Genomic DNA, 16,422 nt, shown 5'->3' with positions numbered 1-16,422 from the left:
CACCCTGCTCCATCCAGTCTGCCCGTGGCATTCCACCCAAGTCAGCGCTCTCCTTAGACTCGAGTTCTCACTCCTGCCCTGAAAGCTCCCACAGTCTGCTATGAGTCTGGGATGGCCGGGGCTGCAACAACCCTTCCCCCAGCCCTAAGGCCCCTGACAGCAGATCTGCACTGACCGTCTTGGAATCCCGGATCTGGCTGGCACATGTGAGCTCCTAACGAGTGTTGATTAAACTAACGTAAAAGTCAGCTACAGAAACAGAAAGAGCAAGCATTTCTAAGAAACCCATCCTTCCTTCTTTCCTCGCAGTGTGGGCTGTCTCACGCATCACCCACCTTGCTGACTGTACTCCCAGCCGAACTTCCTGGAGTCGCTCAGCGCCTGCCCCAGCAGCGCAGCCTGGTGCATCAGCTTCTTCGGGATGCAGCCGACGTTCACACACGTGCCACCAAGACCTGAGTGAGGAGCCACAGCTGTGATGCTGTGTGTGCATGTGTGTGTGTTCACGTGGCTTGTACACGTGCAGAGGTGGTGCTATTAAAACGTGGAAATGACAGACTTGGCAGCTGTGGGATCACCATCACACACCACAACACAAAATGATTTGTTATGGTGACCGAGGGTCCCTGTAGGGGGCCCGGGGATGAGCAAATTCCAATGTGCATTTCAACGGTTTCCTGGGGACAGAGTCCAAGACTTCCACCTGAGTCCAGCCCACGAGGCAGTCAGAGCTGGCTCAGGCTAACTGGGCAATGCTGCACTGAGCCCAGGCAGGGCCAGCCTCTAGCCTTTCCCTGGGCAACCCTGACTCCTCTGGGCTGGCACCACCCGCCGCCAGCTGCCTGGACTCTCACCAACACAGGGTGAGACAGACGCTCACAGCAGTGCCCTCTGAGAGTGCGTCCCCCTGGCACCCAGGGGGGAGGGCTGTGCCCAAGAGGGGGAGGGGGCAGGAGGAGGACAAGTGTGTACCAAACGGACTTGGGGTGACCACACGCTAACCCTCTTGCATCGGTTATAAAATTGATGCAGAAACACAGGAAAGCGTCACGGCCAACTTGGGCAAGCGTGACGGGGTACACCCCGCTCCGGGACCACAACCGTGTGAAACACCCCCCGGGTGGGCGCAAAGTCATCCTGGCACACGTGGTGGAACACTCGGGGTATGGAATTTCCCTTGGCAAAATCCTCCTTAATCAGTTTTGTATTATCTTTCTGCCATCTCCTCTTGTTAACACAGGACTGGGGACAGTTTCCTCAGCCCGAGGCAGGCGGGTTACCCTCTGGGGCTGTGGTGAGGACCGAGGGAGACCGACGAGGACCAAAGAGGACAAGCCCCCCAAGGAGAGCGGGAGAGCCGCTCACCCCAGGACGTGCCGCGGGGGGACGGGACCACGAAGTCCAGCACCATGACCTTCCTCCCCAGGACGGCGGCTTCCTGCGAACAAAGACACACGGAGACCTCGTCATTTTCCCGACCTTCCCCTGAAGGATGAGACCACGTCTGTGACCACACACAGTCTCTCCTCTTTGTTAACCCAGCCATGCCACAACAGCAGCACAGACTGGAAGGGCCTAAGTATCGACGGCAGAAGGGAGGCTTACGGCGAGCGCCGGGAGGACCAGCTACGGGGGTTGCTTCTTCTCACCTGAGCGCACGAGAGGCCCCCGGGGCCCCCACCAATGACGATGAGGTCGTAGTCATACGCCGGATCCTGCTGGAGGAGCTGCTGTAATAAACCACTCTGATGTGCCTGGGGGGAATCAAAGGACAGGACCGTGCTGACTCAGCACACATGGCTTCTGTAAAAACCTCAGGGACAGCTAACCTACGGTAGGTAAGTTGGACCGTGAATTTATCTGGAGGGCGTTCGGTTGGGCCCAACTAGTCAGACCGGTGCCACAGCAGATATATGCGCTGGGCTGGTTATCACCCAACAGAGAGGCACGTGCCAGATGGTGGGGAGGTCGGGCCTCATACCACGTCAGACAAGCTCGCTCCGCAAGCAGCTCTCTTGGCCCTTTCTGCTGGCTCCTCTCTGTTCTCAGACCTTAACCATAAACATGAGCTCACTGGGTGACACTTAACCTGGCCCCCGACTCCTGCTCTACTGGAGGGACACACGCCCTGCTAAGCGGTGGGCTCCCTTCCTGGGAGTAGAAAAGCATGAAGAACCGAGGTGGTAAAGAGTGAGTGACTCTCAAACGCACTCTCCCCTCAGCAAGGGTACAGGTGGACCGAGAGGGCACGACGGAGCGCCGAGTGGGACTGGAGGCGTCAGCGGGTCTGCACACGATGGAAGACGACGGAGAGACTGACCTCCTCCCTCAGCAATTAACTGAGGTTATTCCCTCTTTCCCTTTTAAAAACGTTCATGGCCAAGCAGAATCCTGCAAGCTGGTTCTGGGACATGGGTCCCCTTCTTCCCAGATGCCAGCTTTTCTGATTGAAGCGACTTTCCTTTCGATCAGCACTCGGCTCCAAGGATGGCTGGTGAGGGGCGAGCAGACAAGCCTGACTTACGACCAGGAGCGGCATCCTCCGCCCGTGTCCGCCTGCGCTAGTCTCCTCTGAAAACAGTGCTCACGGTATCATCGGCGGGACATGCACTGGCGGTTTTTTCCTGATTTTTCGTAAGTTGACCTACATCTTGCAACTTCCTGTACAACAGGAGCCTTCTGCTTCGTCTGTTGGGAAAGGTCAGGGCTGACCCGGAGGCACAGTCTCTTGTCCACGTGGCCCTCCCTGTGACTAGAAGCAGTGTGGCCCTAGCCGGCAGCCCCTACGCTCGGGTGCTCTTAGGGGGGTCCACCTCGCACAGAGCTGCCACCCAGGGCAGGGCCTTCAGTCTCTGAGGAGACCCTGCGTCTCTGCAGCCCAGAGCACCCCCCACACTCCGTGATGCACTCTCCCAGCGGACACTGCCAAGCCCAGCGCCTCTGAAGGTGTTGGAGGCTATAGCAATGGCATCTGCTTCCAGGACGGATGAAGCAGGTGGTTACTGGAAACTGATGCTGATCCCAGATTAACGTGCGATGTAGACAACCTTTTCTCCCCACAAAAGTATAATTCTTTCTTTTTAAATGTATGAAGCTTTTTAGAAATCATTTTATTTCTTCTTGGCTGTTGCTGTGCAGGCTTCCTCCAGTTGCAGTGATCAGGGGCAGCTCTCCAGTTGCAGTGCTCGGCATCTTACTGTGGTGGCTTCTCTTGTTGGGGAGCAGGGGCCGTAGGTGCTGGGGCCCAGTAGTTGCGGCTCACGGGCTTGGTTGCTCCGCGGCGTGTGGGATCTTCCTGGACCAGGGATCGAACCTGTGTCCCCTGCATTGGCAGGCAGGTTCTTATCCAAGGTACCACCAGTGAAGTCCCCAAAATGTAATTCTTAATTGAATCTAAACATAAGTATTCAATCCAACACCACTGATGATTACCACTTGTATACATATATAAAGGATCTAAGAGCAGAGTTTTAATAAAAGCAAACAGCTAGTTAAAATAAGATCCTTATTATTACACATCAATTTTTATCTATCTCTACGTAACCAAGTGATTCCTGTTCATTTCTGCATTCTAGGAACCAAACAGAGCTTCTCAAAGCTTGCAGGGCCAGCAGCCTTGGCGGGAGAGCTGTGCTCCTTGGGCTGGACTGCCAGTGCTGACCTCATTTCCCTCAACCTCGAGGCGGGAGGAGGCCTTGTTTGTCCCCATTTGGAGGGAGAGAGTAGGGCAGCCCACCCTTCTGTCCTCCAACCTCCCTAGAAACCTTCTCCTTATCAGTGTTCAAAGTTTTAATTGGTGGAAAAGCTAATTTCTCTTAAAGTAATCATGATTATCTGATAATCATCCTATAGTGCTTAGTCGCTCAGTCATGTCTGACTCTTTGGGACCCCATGGACTGTAGCCCACCAGGCTCCTCTGTCCATGAGATTTCCCAAGACAGAATACTGGAGTGCGTTGCCATTTCCTCCTCCAGGGGATCTTCCCAACCCAGGGATCGAACTCGGGTCTTCCACATTGCAGCAGATTCTTTACCGTGTGAGCCACCAGGGAAGCTTTCAATTTTACAAGCTCCAAAAGACACAAATGAACAGATTTGTAAAAACCATTTCCACCTCTTTTAAATATTTTCTTAAAACAAAATTTGGACAGACAGCCTTCAGAAACACATGGTACTATTTACCTGGAAAGTGTGGTCACAACCGCCCACGTGCACTTTATTCACAAAGATACTGGGCACAGTCCTCTGGTTGGTGATCTCTGATAGAACCTCCTGGACACTGGCCCCCTCATCTGAGGAATAAAAGATCAAAGACATAAGATCCTGCAAAGGTTCCGAGGCTCTGCGAACAAAGACACACGGAGACCTCGTCATTTTCCCGACCTTCCCCTGAAGGATGAGACCACGTCTGTGACCACACACAGTCTCTCCTCTTTGTTAACCCAGCCATGCCACAACAGCAGCACAGACTGGAAGGGCCTAAGTATCGACGAGCCGAGGCTCGAGCCGAGGCTCTCAGGCTCAGCACCTGGAGTGCTGCAACACTCAGATGCCCACGTGTGCGTCCTCAGCTTCATGAAGTAATGACTCAGGGGTTCAAAGGAAGCCTTACAGGATAAAGAGCAGACTCCTGACTCCTTTTAAAATGAACACTTTCAAATTAGAATCTGATCTATAATCCACTGGCCAGGCAGAGACAGATAAGAATCATCTTTAAAGAACAACATAACATATGCTCTAACAGTGGTAACACAGAAAATATATCCAACAATTACATTTGAAAAAATCTTTATGCTCATAGTCCAAAATATACTCTCCACTCCTAAAAACTGAACTGGGCCCTCAGTCCTTCAGGCTCCCCATGTGGTAAACTCTTTAGCAAAGTCTCAAAGATTCAAAAGCATTTCACTTATTAAAGGGACCTGGCTAAAGAGAGGGGTGAAGTCTCGTGAAGGCAGAGATTGGGCTTTTTGTTCTCCACTCACACCCGTGGAAAGTGCATGGGATTCAGAAGCAGAAAAGCAGGAACACTGGTGCGCTGGCCCTCCTGGGGCTGCACTCAGGAGACGGGCAGACACGCTTGAGGACCACCAGTGCTACCTTCCACGGCTGCCTTCCACTCCCCTCTCAGATGCAGCCAATGTACACAAAAAATCCATGCAAAGTATTTCCACATACAGGTTCATCTTCTGCAGGGGTGGAGGCAGATGAAATCAGCTCATCAAACCCAAAGAGAGGGGAGCAAACTGAACCAAACGAGGCAATACAAGGAAAGAAGTCAATCTTGTGGACGCTGATTACAAACAACAGGTACGAAACATTCTACTTACCAACTTGATCAAGTTCGAAGATGTTACAGTCAACTCCCAGAGAAGAAAAGAGTTCTTTAACCTGCAACGAGAATGCACCTGCGTTCTCCTCTCGCAGAGACCATACACAGCTATGAAGTGTGGGCAAAGCAGCAGGGACGTTCAAACACGCCCTTCAGGAATGCGAGTCCCAGTCCATGTTTTCTCCTGTTCTTGGAGCACCTTCCCAGAATGACCTCAGCCAGCCTCTTCCCTTCTTTTACCATCTGCTGTCTCACTTCCAAATTTGTACCTTTCGCTCAAACCTCTTTTTTGGAACTCAAGACAAGCAGCATTTCTCCAGCTGGGTGACCACGAACACCTCACATTGCCGCCGACGAGGGTCAATCAGAGCCCACCGTCAGTAGGACTCTGGCCCTTCAGCGACCTCGGCCCTCGAGGGGAAGCCGAGGGGCTCCGGCTCCAGGACAGAGGCGCAAGGGTCTTGGCCGGTCTACCCCTGGCAGATGTCCATAGCTGGCGAGAGCTGATTAAAAAGGGCCACTGAAGTCTCTGGAAGTTGAGGGCACACAGCAAATGAGGCAACGCGTATTCAAGAGAATCTACTAGACATCAGTAAGAGTGGGGAGCCTCAGGGACCCGTCTTCTGCCCCCGAGAGTGATGGAAGCGCCACTGCAGGTGGCCACGGCCAAGGAGACAAGGCGCCCTGTTCTCCAGGATCCCAGCCACCCCAAGGCCAGGCTGTTGCCATTTCTATCACTCAGGTCCAAGTGGCAGAGGCTGTATTACTGGTGAGTGTGGCCAGCAGCAAGGGAAAGCTCCCCTCCTGCACCACCTCATGCATGGATCAGAGTTTCTGTCCCAGGCGAAAACAGCAGGGCCCTGATCACGCTGCCCAGCCCACTGGCAGGGCAGGGCTCCGGGCTGGGAGAGGCAAGCCAAGGAGACCAGAGGCTACCGCCCCAACAGAGCCGCTCATAAAGCAGGCTGTCCCAAGGGAAGCGGGTCCACACCCCAGCTCTGGAGCGAGGTCTCAGAGGCCGCTCGGGGCAAGGGGGAAACCACACGATTAGACAGCACCGAGCTCTACCCTAAGAAACTGACCCTCTGACATGGACTGTGGGGCAGTTCTCGCCTACAGGTACAGCTGAGACAGTGGAGGTGGTGGTGACCGAGCCAGAGGATGCTGGTGGCTCCCTCCCGGCAGCAGGCTAAACTGTGAGCCGCCGGTCAGCAGAGAGCCAGGAGGAGACGTCGGAGAGCGGCCCTGCCAGGGTAAGAACAAACTGCAAATCCGCTCAGTAATTACCGCTGCAGAGGGGCCCCGGCCGACAGCCGCCTGGCGTGAAAAGCCAACTCACTGGAAAGATGCGGGCAGGAGGAGAAGGGGCAGCAGAGGACGAGATGGTTAGACGGCATCACCAACTCAAAGGGCAAGAGTTTGAGCAGGCTCCAGGAGATGATGAAGGACAGGGAAGCCGAGATGCTGCTGTCCATGGGGTCACAGAGTCAGAGCGACTGAACAACAACAACACAGAAGAATTTACACCCCAGGGCACTGACAAGAAAGCAGAGCATCTGACCTGCCATCAGAGGAGAGCAACACCCGGGCATGATGCTGAGAGAGTCAGACAGCGTAACACAGACGGCCAGAGAACCCGTCACCCCAGCACAGACCCAAGGCCACACCTCTGAGGAGTGGAAACAGACTTTCCGAAAATAATCCTTAAGAGACAAACAAGCAAAAACCAGGCACAGAGAAGGATAGCTGCAGTGTCTAGAGTGGCTATAATGCATTACCGGAAACGCCCTGGTTTCAACAAAAAGTGACCAGACACACAAAGAAACAGGACAGTGGATCCACACACAGGAAGAAAGCAGGCAAGAGAAGCTGCCTCTGAGAGGCCTCAGACGGTGTGATGAACAGGCAAACACACCTGTGCAAATACGTTCAAGGAGCTTGAGAAAACTATGCTTCAGGAAATTCACGGAGAAGCGTGATGGCAACGTCTCACCCGGTGGAAACATCAGCAAAGAGACAGGAATTATAGACAGGAACCAACTGGGTGGTAAGCATTTATTGGGAAAGTGCAATACCGACAGTCAAAATTCCACTATGGTGTCTCGACAGTAGACTCGAGCTGGCAGGACTTGCAGAGCTGAGGACATCATTGGAGAGTGTGCAGCCTCATGCCATGGAGGGAAAAGATAAAGGACAGAAGCTTAGGGGGAAATGGGCTAGCAGGAAGCACAACACATGCGTGGTGTGAACACCAGTAAGAGACAGAGGAAATAAAGTGTAAGAATAATATTTGAAGAGATGCCCCCCAATATCCCTGACTTGATGAAAAATAGTAATCCATATATCCAAGAAGCAAAATAATGGAGAAGACTCTTGAGAGTCCCTTGGACTGCAAGGAGATCCAACCAGTCCATCCTAAAGGAAATCAGTCCTGAATATTCTTTGGAAGGACTGATGTTGAAGCTGAAACTCCAATACTTTGGCCACCTCATGCAAAGAACTGACTCATTGGAAAAGACCCTGATGCTGGGAAAGATTGAAGGCAGGAGGAGAAGGGGACGACAGAGGATGAGATGGTTGGATGGCATCAGTGATTCAATGGATATGAGTTTGAGCAAACTCCAGGAGATAATGAGGGACAGGGAGGCCCGGTGTGCTACATTCTGTGGGGTCACAAACAGTTGGACACGACTGAACAACTGAACTGAACTGAACTGAACCAGTGAATTTAGCAAAGTTGTAATACACAGAAATCACTTGCATTTCTATGTACTAACAATGAAAAATCAGAAACAGAAAAATAAGGAATCAATCCCATTCACCACTGCAACCAAAAGACTTAAATATGTAGGAATAAAGTTACCTAAGCAGACAAAAGAACTGTACATAGAAAATTATAAGACACTAATGAAAGAAATCAAAAGTGACATAAACAGATGGAAGGATAGTCCATGTTCCTGGGGAAGAAGAATCAATATTGTGAAAAACAACTATAGTACCAAATGCAATCTACAGATTCAATGTGATCCCTATCAAATTACCAATGGCATTTTTCACAGAACTAGAACAAAAAATTTCACAATTCATATGGAAACACAAAAGACTGCAAATAGCCAAAGCAGTTTTGAGAAAGAAGAATGGAGCTGGAGGAATCAACCTTCCTGACTTCAGATAATACTACAAAGGTACAGTCATCAAGACAGTATGGTACTGGCACAAAAACAGAGATATAGACCAATGGAACAAGATAGAAAGCCCAGAAATAAACCCATGCACCTATGGGTACCTTATTTTTGACAAAGGAGGCAAGAATATATATACAATGGGGCAAAGACAGCCTCTTCAATAAATGGTGCTGGGAAAACTGGACAGCTACATGTAAAAGAATGCAATTAGAATACTTCCTAACACCATACACAAAGATAAACTCAAACTGGATTAAAGACCTAAATGTAAGACCAGAAAGTATAAAACTCTTAGAGGAAAACATAGGCAGAACACTTGATGACATAAATCAAAGCAAGATCCTCTATGACCGACCTCCTAGAGTAACGGAAATAAAAACAAAAGTAAACAAGTGGGACCTGATTAAACTTAAAATCTTTATCACAGCAAAGGAAACTATAAGCAAGGTGAAAAGACAACCCTCAGAAATGGGAGGAAATAATAGCAAATGTAACAACTGACATAGGATTAATTTCCAAAATATACAAGCAGCTCATACACTCAATACCAGAAAAACAAACAACCCAATCAAAAAGTGGGAAAAAGACCTAAACAGACCTTTCTGCAAAGAAGACATACAGATGGCTAACAAACACATGAAAAGATGCTCAACATCGCTCATTATTAGAGAAATGCAGATCAAAACCATGATGAGATATCACCTCACACCAGTCAAAATGGCCGTCATCAAAAAGTCTACAAACAATAAATGCTGGAGAGGGCGTGGAAAAAAGGGAACGCTCTTGCACTGTTGGTGGGAATGCAAACCACTGTGGAAGATGATATGGAGATTCCTTAAAAAACTAGGAATAAAACCACCATATGACTCAGCAATCCCACTCCTAGGCATACACCCTGAGGAAACCAAAATTGAAAAAGACACATGTATCCCATTGTTCATTGCAGCACTATTTACAATATCTAGAACATGGAAGCAACCTAGGTGTCCATAGACAGATGAATGGATAAAGAAATTGTGGTACATATACACAATGGAATATTACTCAGTCATAAAAGGAAAGCATTTGAGTCAGCTCTAATGAGATGGATGAACCTAGAACCTATTATGCAGAGTGAAGTAAGTCAGGAAGGGAAAGACAAATATCATATTCTAATACATATATACGAAATCCAAAAAAATGGTACTGAAGAATTTATTTACAGGGCAGCAGTGGAGAAACAGACATAGAGAACAGACTTATGGACATGGGGAGAGGGGAGGAGAGGGTGAGATGTATGGAAAGAGTAACATGGAAACTTATATCACCATATGTAAAATAGACAGCCAATGGGAATTTGCTGTATGGCTCAGGAAACTCAAACAGGGGCTCTATATCAACCTGGAGGGGTGGGATGGAGAGGGAGATGGGAGGGAGGTTCAAAAGGGAGGGGACGTATGTATACATATGGCTAATTCAGGTTGAGGTTTGACAGAAAACAACAAAAGTCTGTAAAGCAATTATCCTTCAATAAAAAAATTAATTAATTAAAAAAAAAAAGGAAAGGAATCCTAACCCATGCTACAGCATAGATGAACTCTGAGGACATTAGATTGAAATAAGCCAGTCAGAAAATGACAAATACTGTATGATTCCATTTATGTGAAGTCCTAGAGGAGCCAGATTCATAGGGCAGAAAGCAGATGGTGGTTGCCAGCGGCTGGGGATGGGGATGGAGAGTTACTGCTTAATGAGGTCAGAGTGTCAGTTGGGGAAGATGAAAAAAGCTGTGTGGGTGGATGGTGGTGATGATGGCGGCACAAAACAGGAACAGTCTTAATGCCATCGAACCTAAAATGGTTAAAACAGTAAACGATATCATGCATATTTTATTACAGGAAAAAAAAAAGCTAACCAATGCAGATACATATTTTTAATCCACAAATGTGTGAATTGAGGATTGGGGAAAACGTGGCTTAAAATTAATTTGGGGAAGGGATTAAAAAAAAAATCAGGGCCCGTTTTTCACCCTTTAGCTTGGGTCATAAGGGTGACTGACTCACAGGAGCTTCCTGCCTGGTCAGCCGCCCCCACGTTCAGCGAACTCCTCCCAGGTCAGCCCCTGTCCCTCCTCTCCTCCAGCCTGACGTCATCAGGTCCACACTCAGCGGCACACATTTAGACCTCCGTACCACTGAGAAGCTGAAGGCCAGCCCGTTTCCACATCCCTCTCCTGATTCCCTTCCTACACTCTGCATTCAGCCCACTATTTTCATGTTATCATCTCCTGCCTTTGCTCACACGAATTCCTCAACCATGGATGCTCTACCTTGCCTACATCCAACTTATCTCTCCAGGACCAGCTTAAACATCACATCCTTAATTCCTTTGATCCACCCGGAAGCAGCTGTTTTACTTCTCATTCCCACAGCACCTGCCTCGCACACACGTGTCTTTCAGTACGTGAGAACAGGCTGATTACAGCTCCTTTAGGCCATGAGTTCTTGAATGGCAAGGCCACAGGTAGGGATGTGAAATATGGTGTCCAGTTTGGGTGACTTATGGTCAAATTACTGCACAGCCCATTTAGTGAAGTGTCATGTGTAAAGACAGATGATACAAACACATGAAAAGCTTGGCCAGGAGAGAAAAGCGCTCAGGGAAAATACTGGAATATCTGCCATCCAGCTAGAAGCCAGATTCCTAATTCTGTGCACTGGAGTGACAGGCACCTCCAAAATGTTTCAGACGGACAGATTTGAGCTCCATGAAAAAAGTTCTGATTAAAGGCGCAAGGAGGAGGGGACGACAGAGGATGAGATGGTTGGATGGTATCACCGACTCAATCGACATGAGTTTGAGCAAACTCCAGGAGTTGGTGATGGACAGGAAGGCCCGGCGTGCTATAGTCCATGGGGTCACGAAGAGTCGGACACAACAGAGAGACAGAACTGAACTGAAAAAAGTTCTAGTAATCAAAGCTGTCCAATTATGTAATAGGACTCAAAGTAGTGGCCATGTTGTTAGAAGCAGTGATGCACACAGAACAGAAAATCATCTGTCTTACGATGTTCTATGTCAGCAAAGGTTTGACCAGAATGATGCAAAGCCGTTTATTCATTCAACCCATTTACCTGCCTCACACTGTTCTAGGCCCCAGCAACACAGCAGTGGTCAGGCACAGTTCTGATGGCTTGGCTCTTTTATAAGCTTCAAAGGACAACTTAAATGAGCAGAGAAAGAAGACAAGAGGTAGGAAGTAAACCAACACATATGTGAGAATCTGACAGGTGATTGGTGAGCATTCAAACCACAGTGGAAAGAAAGGACTCTCCAAAAAAGGAAGAGGGACAACTGATAAGTTATAAAGGAAAAAAGGAGCTGGATCCCCACACAGCCTCGGCTTCAAGTTCAGGTGGAACAGAGAAGAGGGGTGTGAAAAGCACACCCGAAAACTTCCTGCAGCTCATACAGGAGAATATCTTTGTGACCTCAGAGTAGAAAGACTTCTTAAATAAGGCACAAAAGGCACAAACCAGAAAAGAAAAAGACTGAGAGATTCACTGTGTTAAACTTCCAAACTTCAGGTAACCAAAACATCACATAAAGAGAGTAAAAAGAAAAACCCAATCTGGGAGATTTTCCAATACATAGAAATGAAGGACTAGAATCTGCAATATATAAAGAATACCTACAAAATTGGTATAAAAAAATAACCTAATAGAGAAATAAGCAAAATGCCTGAATGTTTCCCAGAAGAGGAAACTCAAATGAGCCATAAACACAGATAAAGACGTTAAGTTCATCAAGAAAATGCAAAACTAAAGCTACAATGAAATACCATCTCATAAACACCAGAATGGCAATAATTAAATGTATCAACTGTTGGCAAGGATGTAGGGCAGTGGGAACTGGTAATACACCAGTGAGAGGGCAAGTGGTATGACCGTGTGGAAAAACATTTCGGTATCACCTAAGGAAAAAATTGTGCCTCCTCTGTGGCTTAGCAATTCAGCTTCAAGACATCTACTCTCCAGCAAGTCTTGTATGTGTGCACTCAGAGATGTGGCAAGAACAGACATGGCCATATTGTATTTGAGAGCAAAATACTAGAAACATCGGACCTGATAACACTGTGCTTATGAGTCACCCTCAGGAACAGTACAGCAATGAAAATTAACAAACCACACTTACAGATACTAACATGCAGCAATCTCTAAAATATAACTGTTGGGAAAAACATGCAGAATATAAAAATCCATGACTCTACTTACACAAAGTACCAATACAAACCAAAAGGAGCAAGGTATTGTTTAGGGATACATACGTTTGGCAGCAAAACTGTTAAGGAAAAGCAAGCGATTCTGGCCAGTGGTTGCCCTGGGAGGTGTAGGGAGGATGAACCAGAAGGGTCCTTCTGCAGTGTGGTCTCCTAGAAAACTACAAGGTGCACGTGTGACACGCACACTTGTCTGAAAAACGTGCCAATCACTGTACACCTGACAGTAAGACTGAAAACCCTAATTTCATATCTCTAACCCAACAACTTAGGCTTCTGCCTCCTTCATGTGTTGCTTCAACTCTCAAACGGGGAAGCAGAGTTCAGACGCCAAGCCCCGTCCTACAGACGGGTTTGTCCTCCAGAGCATCACTGCTCCGACTCTCAGCTCCCGCGCGTGCCCCATGTGCAGTCCGGCCTAAACCGCCGCCCGGTCGGCCCAGGGCACGCGGTGGGGTCCGCAGCAGCCCCGCCGCCCGCGGCCGTAGTCCCCCCAGGACGGGACCCGGGGTACTTGTCCTCTCAGGTGCCCCTGCCCACGTCCAGCAGGCTCTCAGCCGGGGCAGGACCGCGGCTCGCCCGCGGGCCCGTCGGAGGCCGCAGGCGGGACCACGCAGCCCAGCTGAGGGCGGATCGGACGAGCCCGGACCGAGGCCGGGGCGGGGCGCCGCGGGGGCCCGGGGCCCTGCCCGCCTACCCGCGTGCTGTGCGGACAGTAGGTCTTGCTGAAGATGACCACGCGGTGGCCCTCAATGAGGCCCAGAAGGCGGCGCCGCAGCTCCTCGCGGGCCGCGGGGAACAAGCGGCCGGTCGCGGGAGCCGGCGGGCGGGCCCGGCGCCCCGGTGGCGATCGCGGCTCGGCCACGCCGCGGACATTGCCCAGTCGGCGGCTGCGGGGCGAGCCCCTCCCTGGCGTGGAAAACGTCTCTGCCCGCGAGGGCGGCGGCGGCGGCGGCGGCTGCGGCGGCTGCGCCAGGACGGCGGTGTCGCTCCCGCACGGGAAGGACCTGCCCAGAAACCAGACACCGAGTTGGCTGCGCCGAGTGGGAGTGAACACCGGACCGCTCGCCCCGCCCTCGGCTCCGCCCCGCCCCGGCGCTCGCCCCACCCACGCCGTTCGCTCCGCCCCGCCCCCTCCGCTCCGCCCCGGCTCCGCCCCGCCCCGGCTCCCGCTCCACCCATGCCGTTCGCTCCGCCCCCTTCCCCGCCCCGCCCCCACGCCGCTGGCCCCGCCCCGGCCCCGCCCACCCTCGGCGCATGCGAAGTAAGCCATGATACACTGCTGTGCTGGACTCGCCCGGCCCTCATCAAGTGGCGGTTGTCAGGCTTCTAGGTCTTGTTAAACCGATATGGTGCGCACACCGCGGGATCGCCGGGTCTCCGTGTGGTCCCCCAGGGGTGCCCCCCGTGAAGAGCTTACTTCCACTCTTGCTTCCATTCCACCAGCCCCCTCAGGCCTCCTTTAGATACATGGTCTTCAGTGAGGTTGGATGTCTCAAACTTTTGGAAGGAGTGAATAAATAAAAACCATCTTTACAAAAGATGGCTATTTTTTTAAAGCTTATATCCCACAAAGTAAATAAAAATACTACTAGCGAAACCTAGACAGCGTATTAAAAAGCAGAGGCATCACCTTGCCAACAAAGGCCCATAGTCAAAGCTATGGGGTTTCCAGTAGTCATGTATGGATGTGAGAGTTGGACCATAAAGAAGGTCGAGCACTAAAGATCTGATGTGTTCCAACTGAGGTGCTGGAGTAAACTCTTGAGAGTCCCTTGGACTGCCAGATCAATCAAACCAGTCAGTCCTAAAGGATATCAACTCTGAATATTCACTGGAAGGACTGATGGTGAAGCTGAAACTCCAATCCTTTGGCCACCTGATGGGAAGAACTGACTCATTGGAAAAGACCCTGATGCTGAGAAAGATTGAAGGCGGGAGCAGAAGGGGACGACAGAGGATGAGATGGTTGGATGGCATCACCAACTCAATGGGCATGAGTTTGAGTAAACTCTCAGAGTTGGTGAAGGACAGGGAATCCTGGAGTGCTGCAGTCCATGGGGTCGCAAAGAGTCGGACATGACTGAGAGACTGAACTGAACTGAAGTCATCTGTGCCAGAATGGGAATCCTATATGCATCATTTGGGTGGATGGGTGGAGGGATTCAGGGCTAACTTGCTCACCACGACTTACAGCCCCCTGCGGATGTAGGGTGAATGTATTAAACCCCAATAGAGACATTCAACCACAAGACCAGCAGGCATGCCTGGCCCCTCTCAGGGATCATCTCCTGACACCTGGTTCACCGTGCTTCAGCCACTGCCTTCTCCTTGTGCCTCAGCTGTGTCAGACACATTCCTGCCTTAGGGTCTGTGCATTTTCTGTTTACTCAGCCTAGATGTTCCACCTCATCCAGCAAATCTAACTGTTTCTAGGGGATGGTATGAGAGGGAGGTGCCTGAGGTCATCTCTCAGGCAGGCCAAGGTCAGTGCAGGTCTCCTGCTGACCCTTCACTCACAGCCCCTTGCAGTTTCCTTCTAAGTGTCTCCCACCTTACTGTGGAATTGGCTTTATGTTGACAAACATGATGGTAAGAAGGAGAAAGGGCTGCCCACAGCTTCAGCTTAGGTTTATTGTTCTCAGTACCCTTGTGCCAAGTTAGTTATCTCCTTGGCCCCAAGGACACCTCTAGCTTTCAGTTCAGTCGCTCATTCATGTCCGACTCTTTGTGACCCCATGGGCTGCAGCATGCCAGGCTTCCCTAACCTTAGTTTTCAAAATTTGAGACTTCCACAGTCCATGGGATTTTCCAGGCAAGAATACTGGAGTGGGTTGCCATTTCTTTCCCCAATACAGGAGATGCGGGTTCAATCCCTGGGTCGGGAAGATCCCCTGGAGAAGAAACAGTTCAGTATTGTTGCCTGGAAAATCCCATGGACAGAGGCGCCTGGTGGGCTACAGTCCATGGGGTCGCCAAAGAGTCCGACATGACTTAGCAACTAAACAACAAAAAATACACATAAAGTGCTTAGGACAGCACCTGGTACATGGTCAGTACACAACCGGTACCGTGTGTGATATCTCATTATTCACTCCTCCCAACAGCCCCAGAAAGGAGAGGGTATCCTCTGCAACAGGTGAGACAACTAAGGACGGAGATAGGAACAGGATCTTCCCAGGTCACATGGATGTGGAGAGGCTGGTGGGACAGGCTCCGTTCCTGGTCATCTCCTGCTGGAATCAGCACTGCAGTTCCCTTCTATTCCCTTTATTATGTAAGCCAGCTGAAGTTGTGGTTTCTGTTATTTGCAATAAAAAGCATCTTAACAACTAAAACTATTTCAGAAATATGATGTCAGGTGCAGAAAAATTCATGACTCACAATTTCTTAATGGAGTATGTATATATTTTTTATCATAAAATACCCTTCTTTGTCCTTGTTAACTCTTCAGTCTTAATTCTATTCATCCAAAGATTACTGTGGCCAAATCTACTTTCTTTTGTCAGTATCTGTATACATACCGTTTTCTATCCTTTATTTTCAACATATGTCTGTCCTTTTTTTCCCCCATATTTGTCTCCTTGGGCAGGAAATAGCCTGATTAATTATCTCTTATCCCTTGTGAGTTCTTAATTAATTGAAGTC

At 49.8% G+C, this 16,422-nt stretch overlaps 1 protein-coding gene across 10 annotated transcripts in view; it reads right to left on the bottom strand.

Moving 5' to 3' along the window:
* TXNRD3 (thioredoxin reductase 3) overlaps positions 1-16,106 on the bottom strand; it is a 35,467-nt gene extending 19,361 nt beyond the window's left edge. For 9 of the 10 annotated variants that reach the window (XR_014064426.1, XR_014064427.1, XM_081526626.1 and 6 more), the window contains exons 1-6: positions 13,472-16,106; positions 5,330-5,390; positions 4,182-4,291; positions 1,650-1,754; positions 1,366-1,438; positions 336-455 (exon numbers count right to left, since the gene is read on the bottom strand). Coding sequence is in view for 8 of the 10 variants with exons in the window: in XM_081526626.1 (XP_081382752.1) it covers positions 336-455; positions 1,366-1,438; positions 1,650-1,754; positions 4,182-4,291; positions 5,330-5,390; positions 13,472-14,047 (1,045 nt within the window). In the remaining 2 variants the exon portion in view is untranslated. Of the gene's footprint in view, positions 1-335; positions 456-1,365; positions 1,439-1,649; positions 1,755-4,181; positions 4,292-5,329; positions 5,391-12,822; positions 13,170-13,471 lie in introns of those variants that run through there. The other variant, XM_081526633.1, reaches the window with a different exon arrangement.
* Between the last annotated feature and the right edge of the window lie 316 nt (positions 16,107-16,422).

This window comes from Giraffa tippelskirchi, chromosome 9, assembly GCF_054371585.1.
Source record: "Giraffa tippelskirchi isolate mGirTip1 chromosome 9, T2T-mGirTip1v1.2.pri, whole genome shotgun sequence".
Classification (NCBI taxonomy): domain Eukaryota; kingdom Metazoa; phylum Chordata; class Mammalia; order Artiodactyla; family Giraffidae; genus Giraffa; species Giraffa tippelskirchi.
This window is presented reverse-complemented; position numbering and strand designations above follow the sequence as displayed.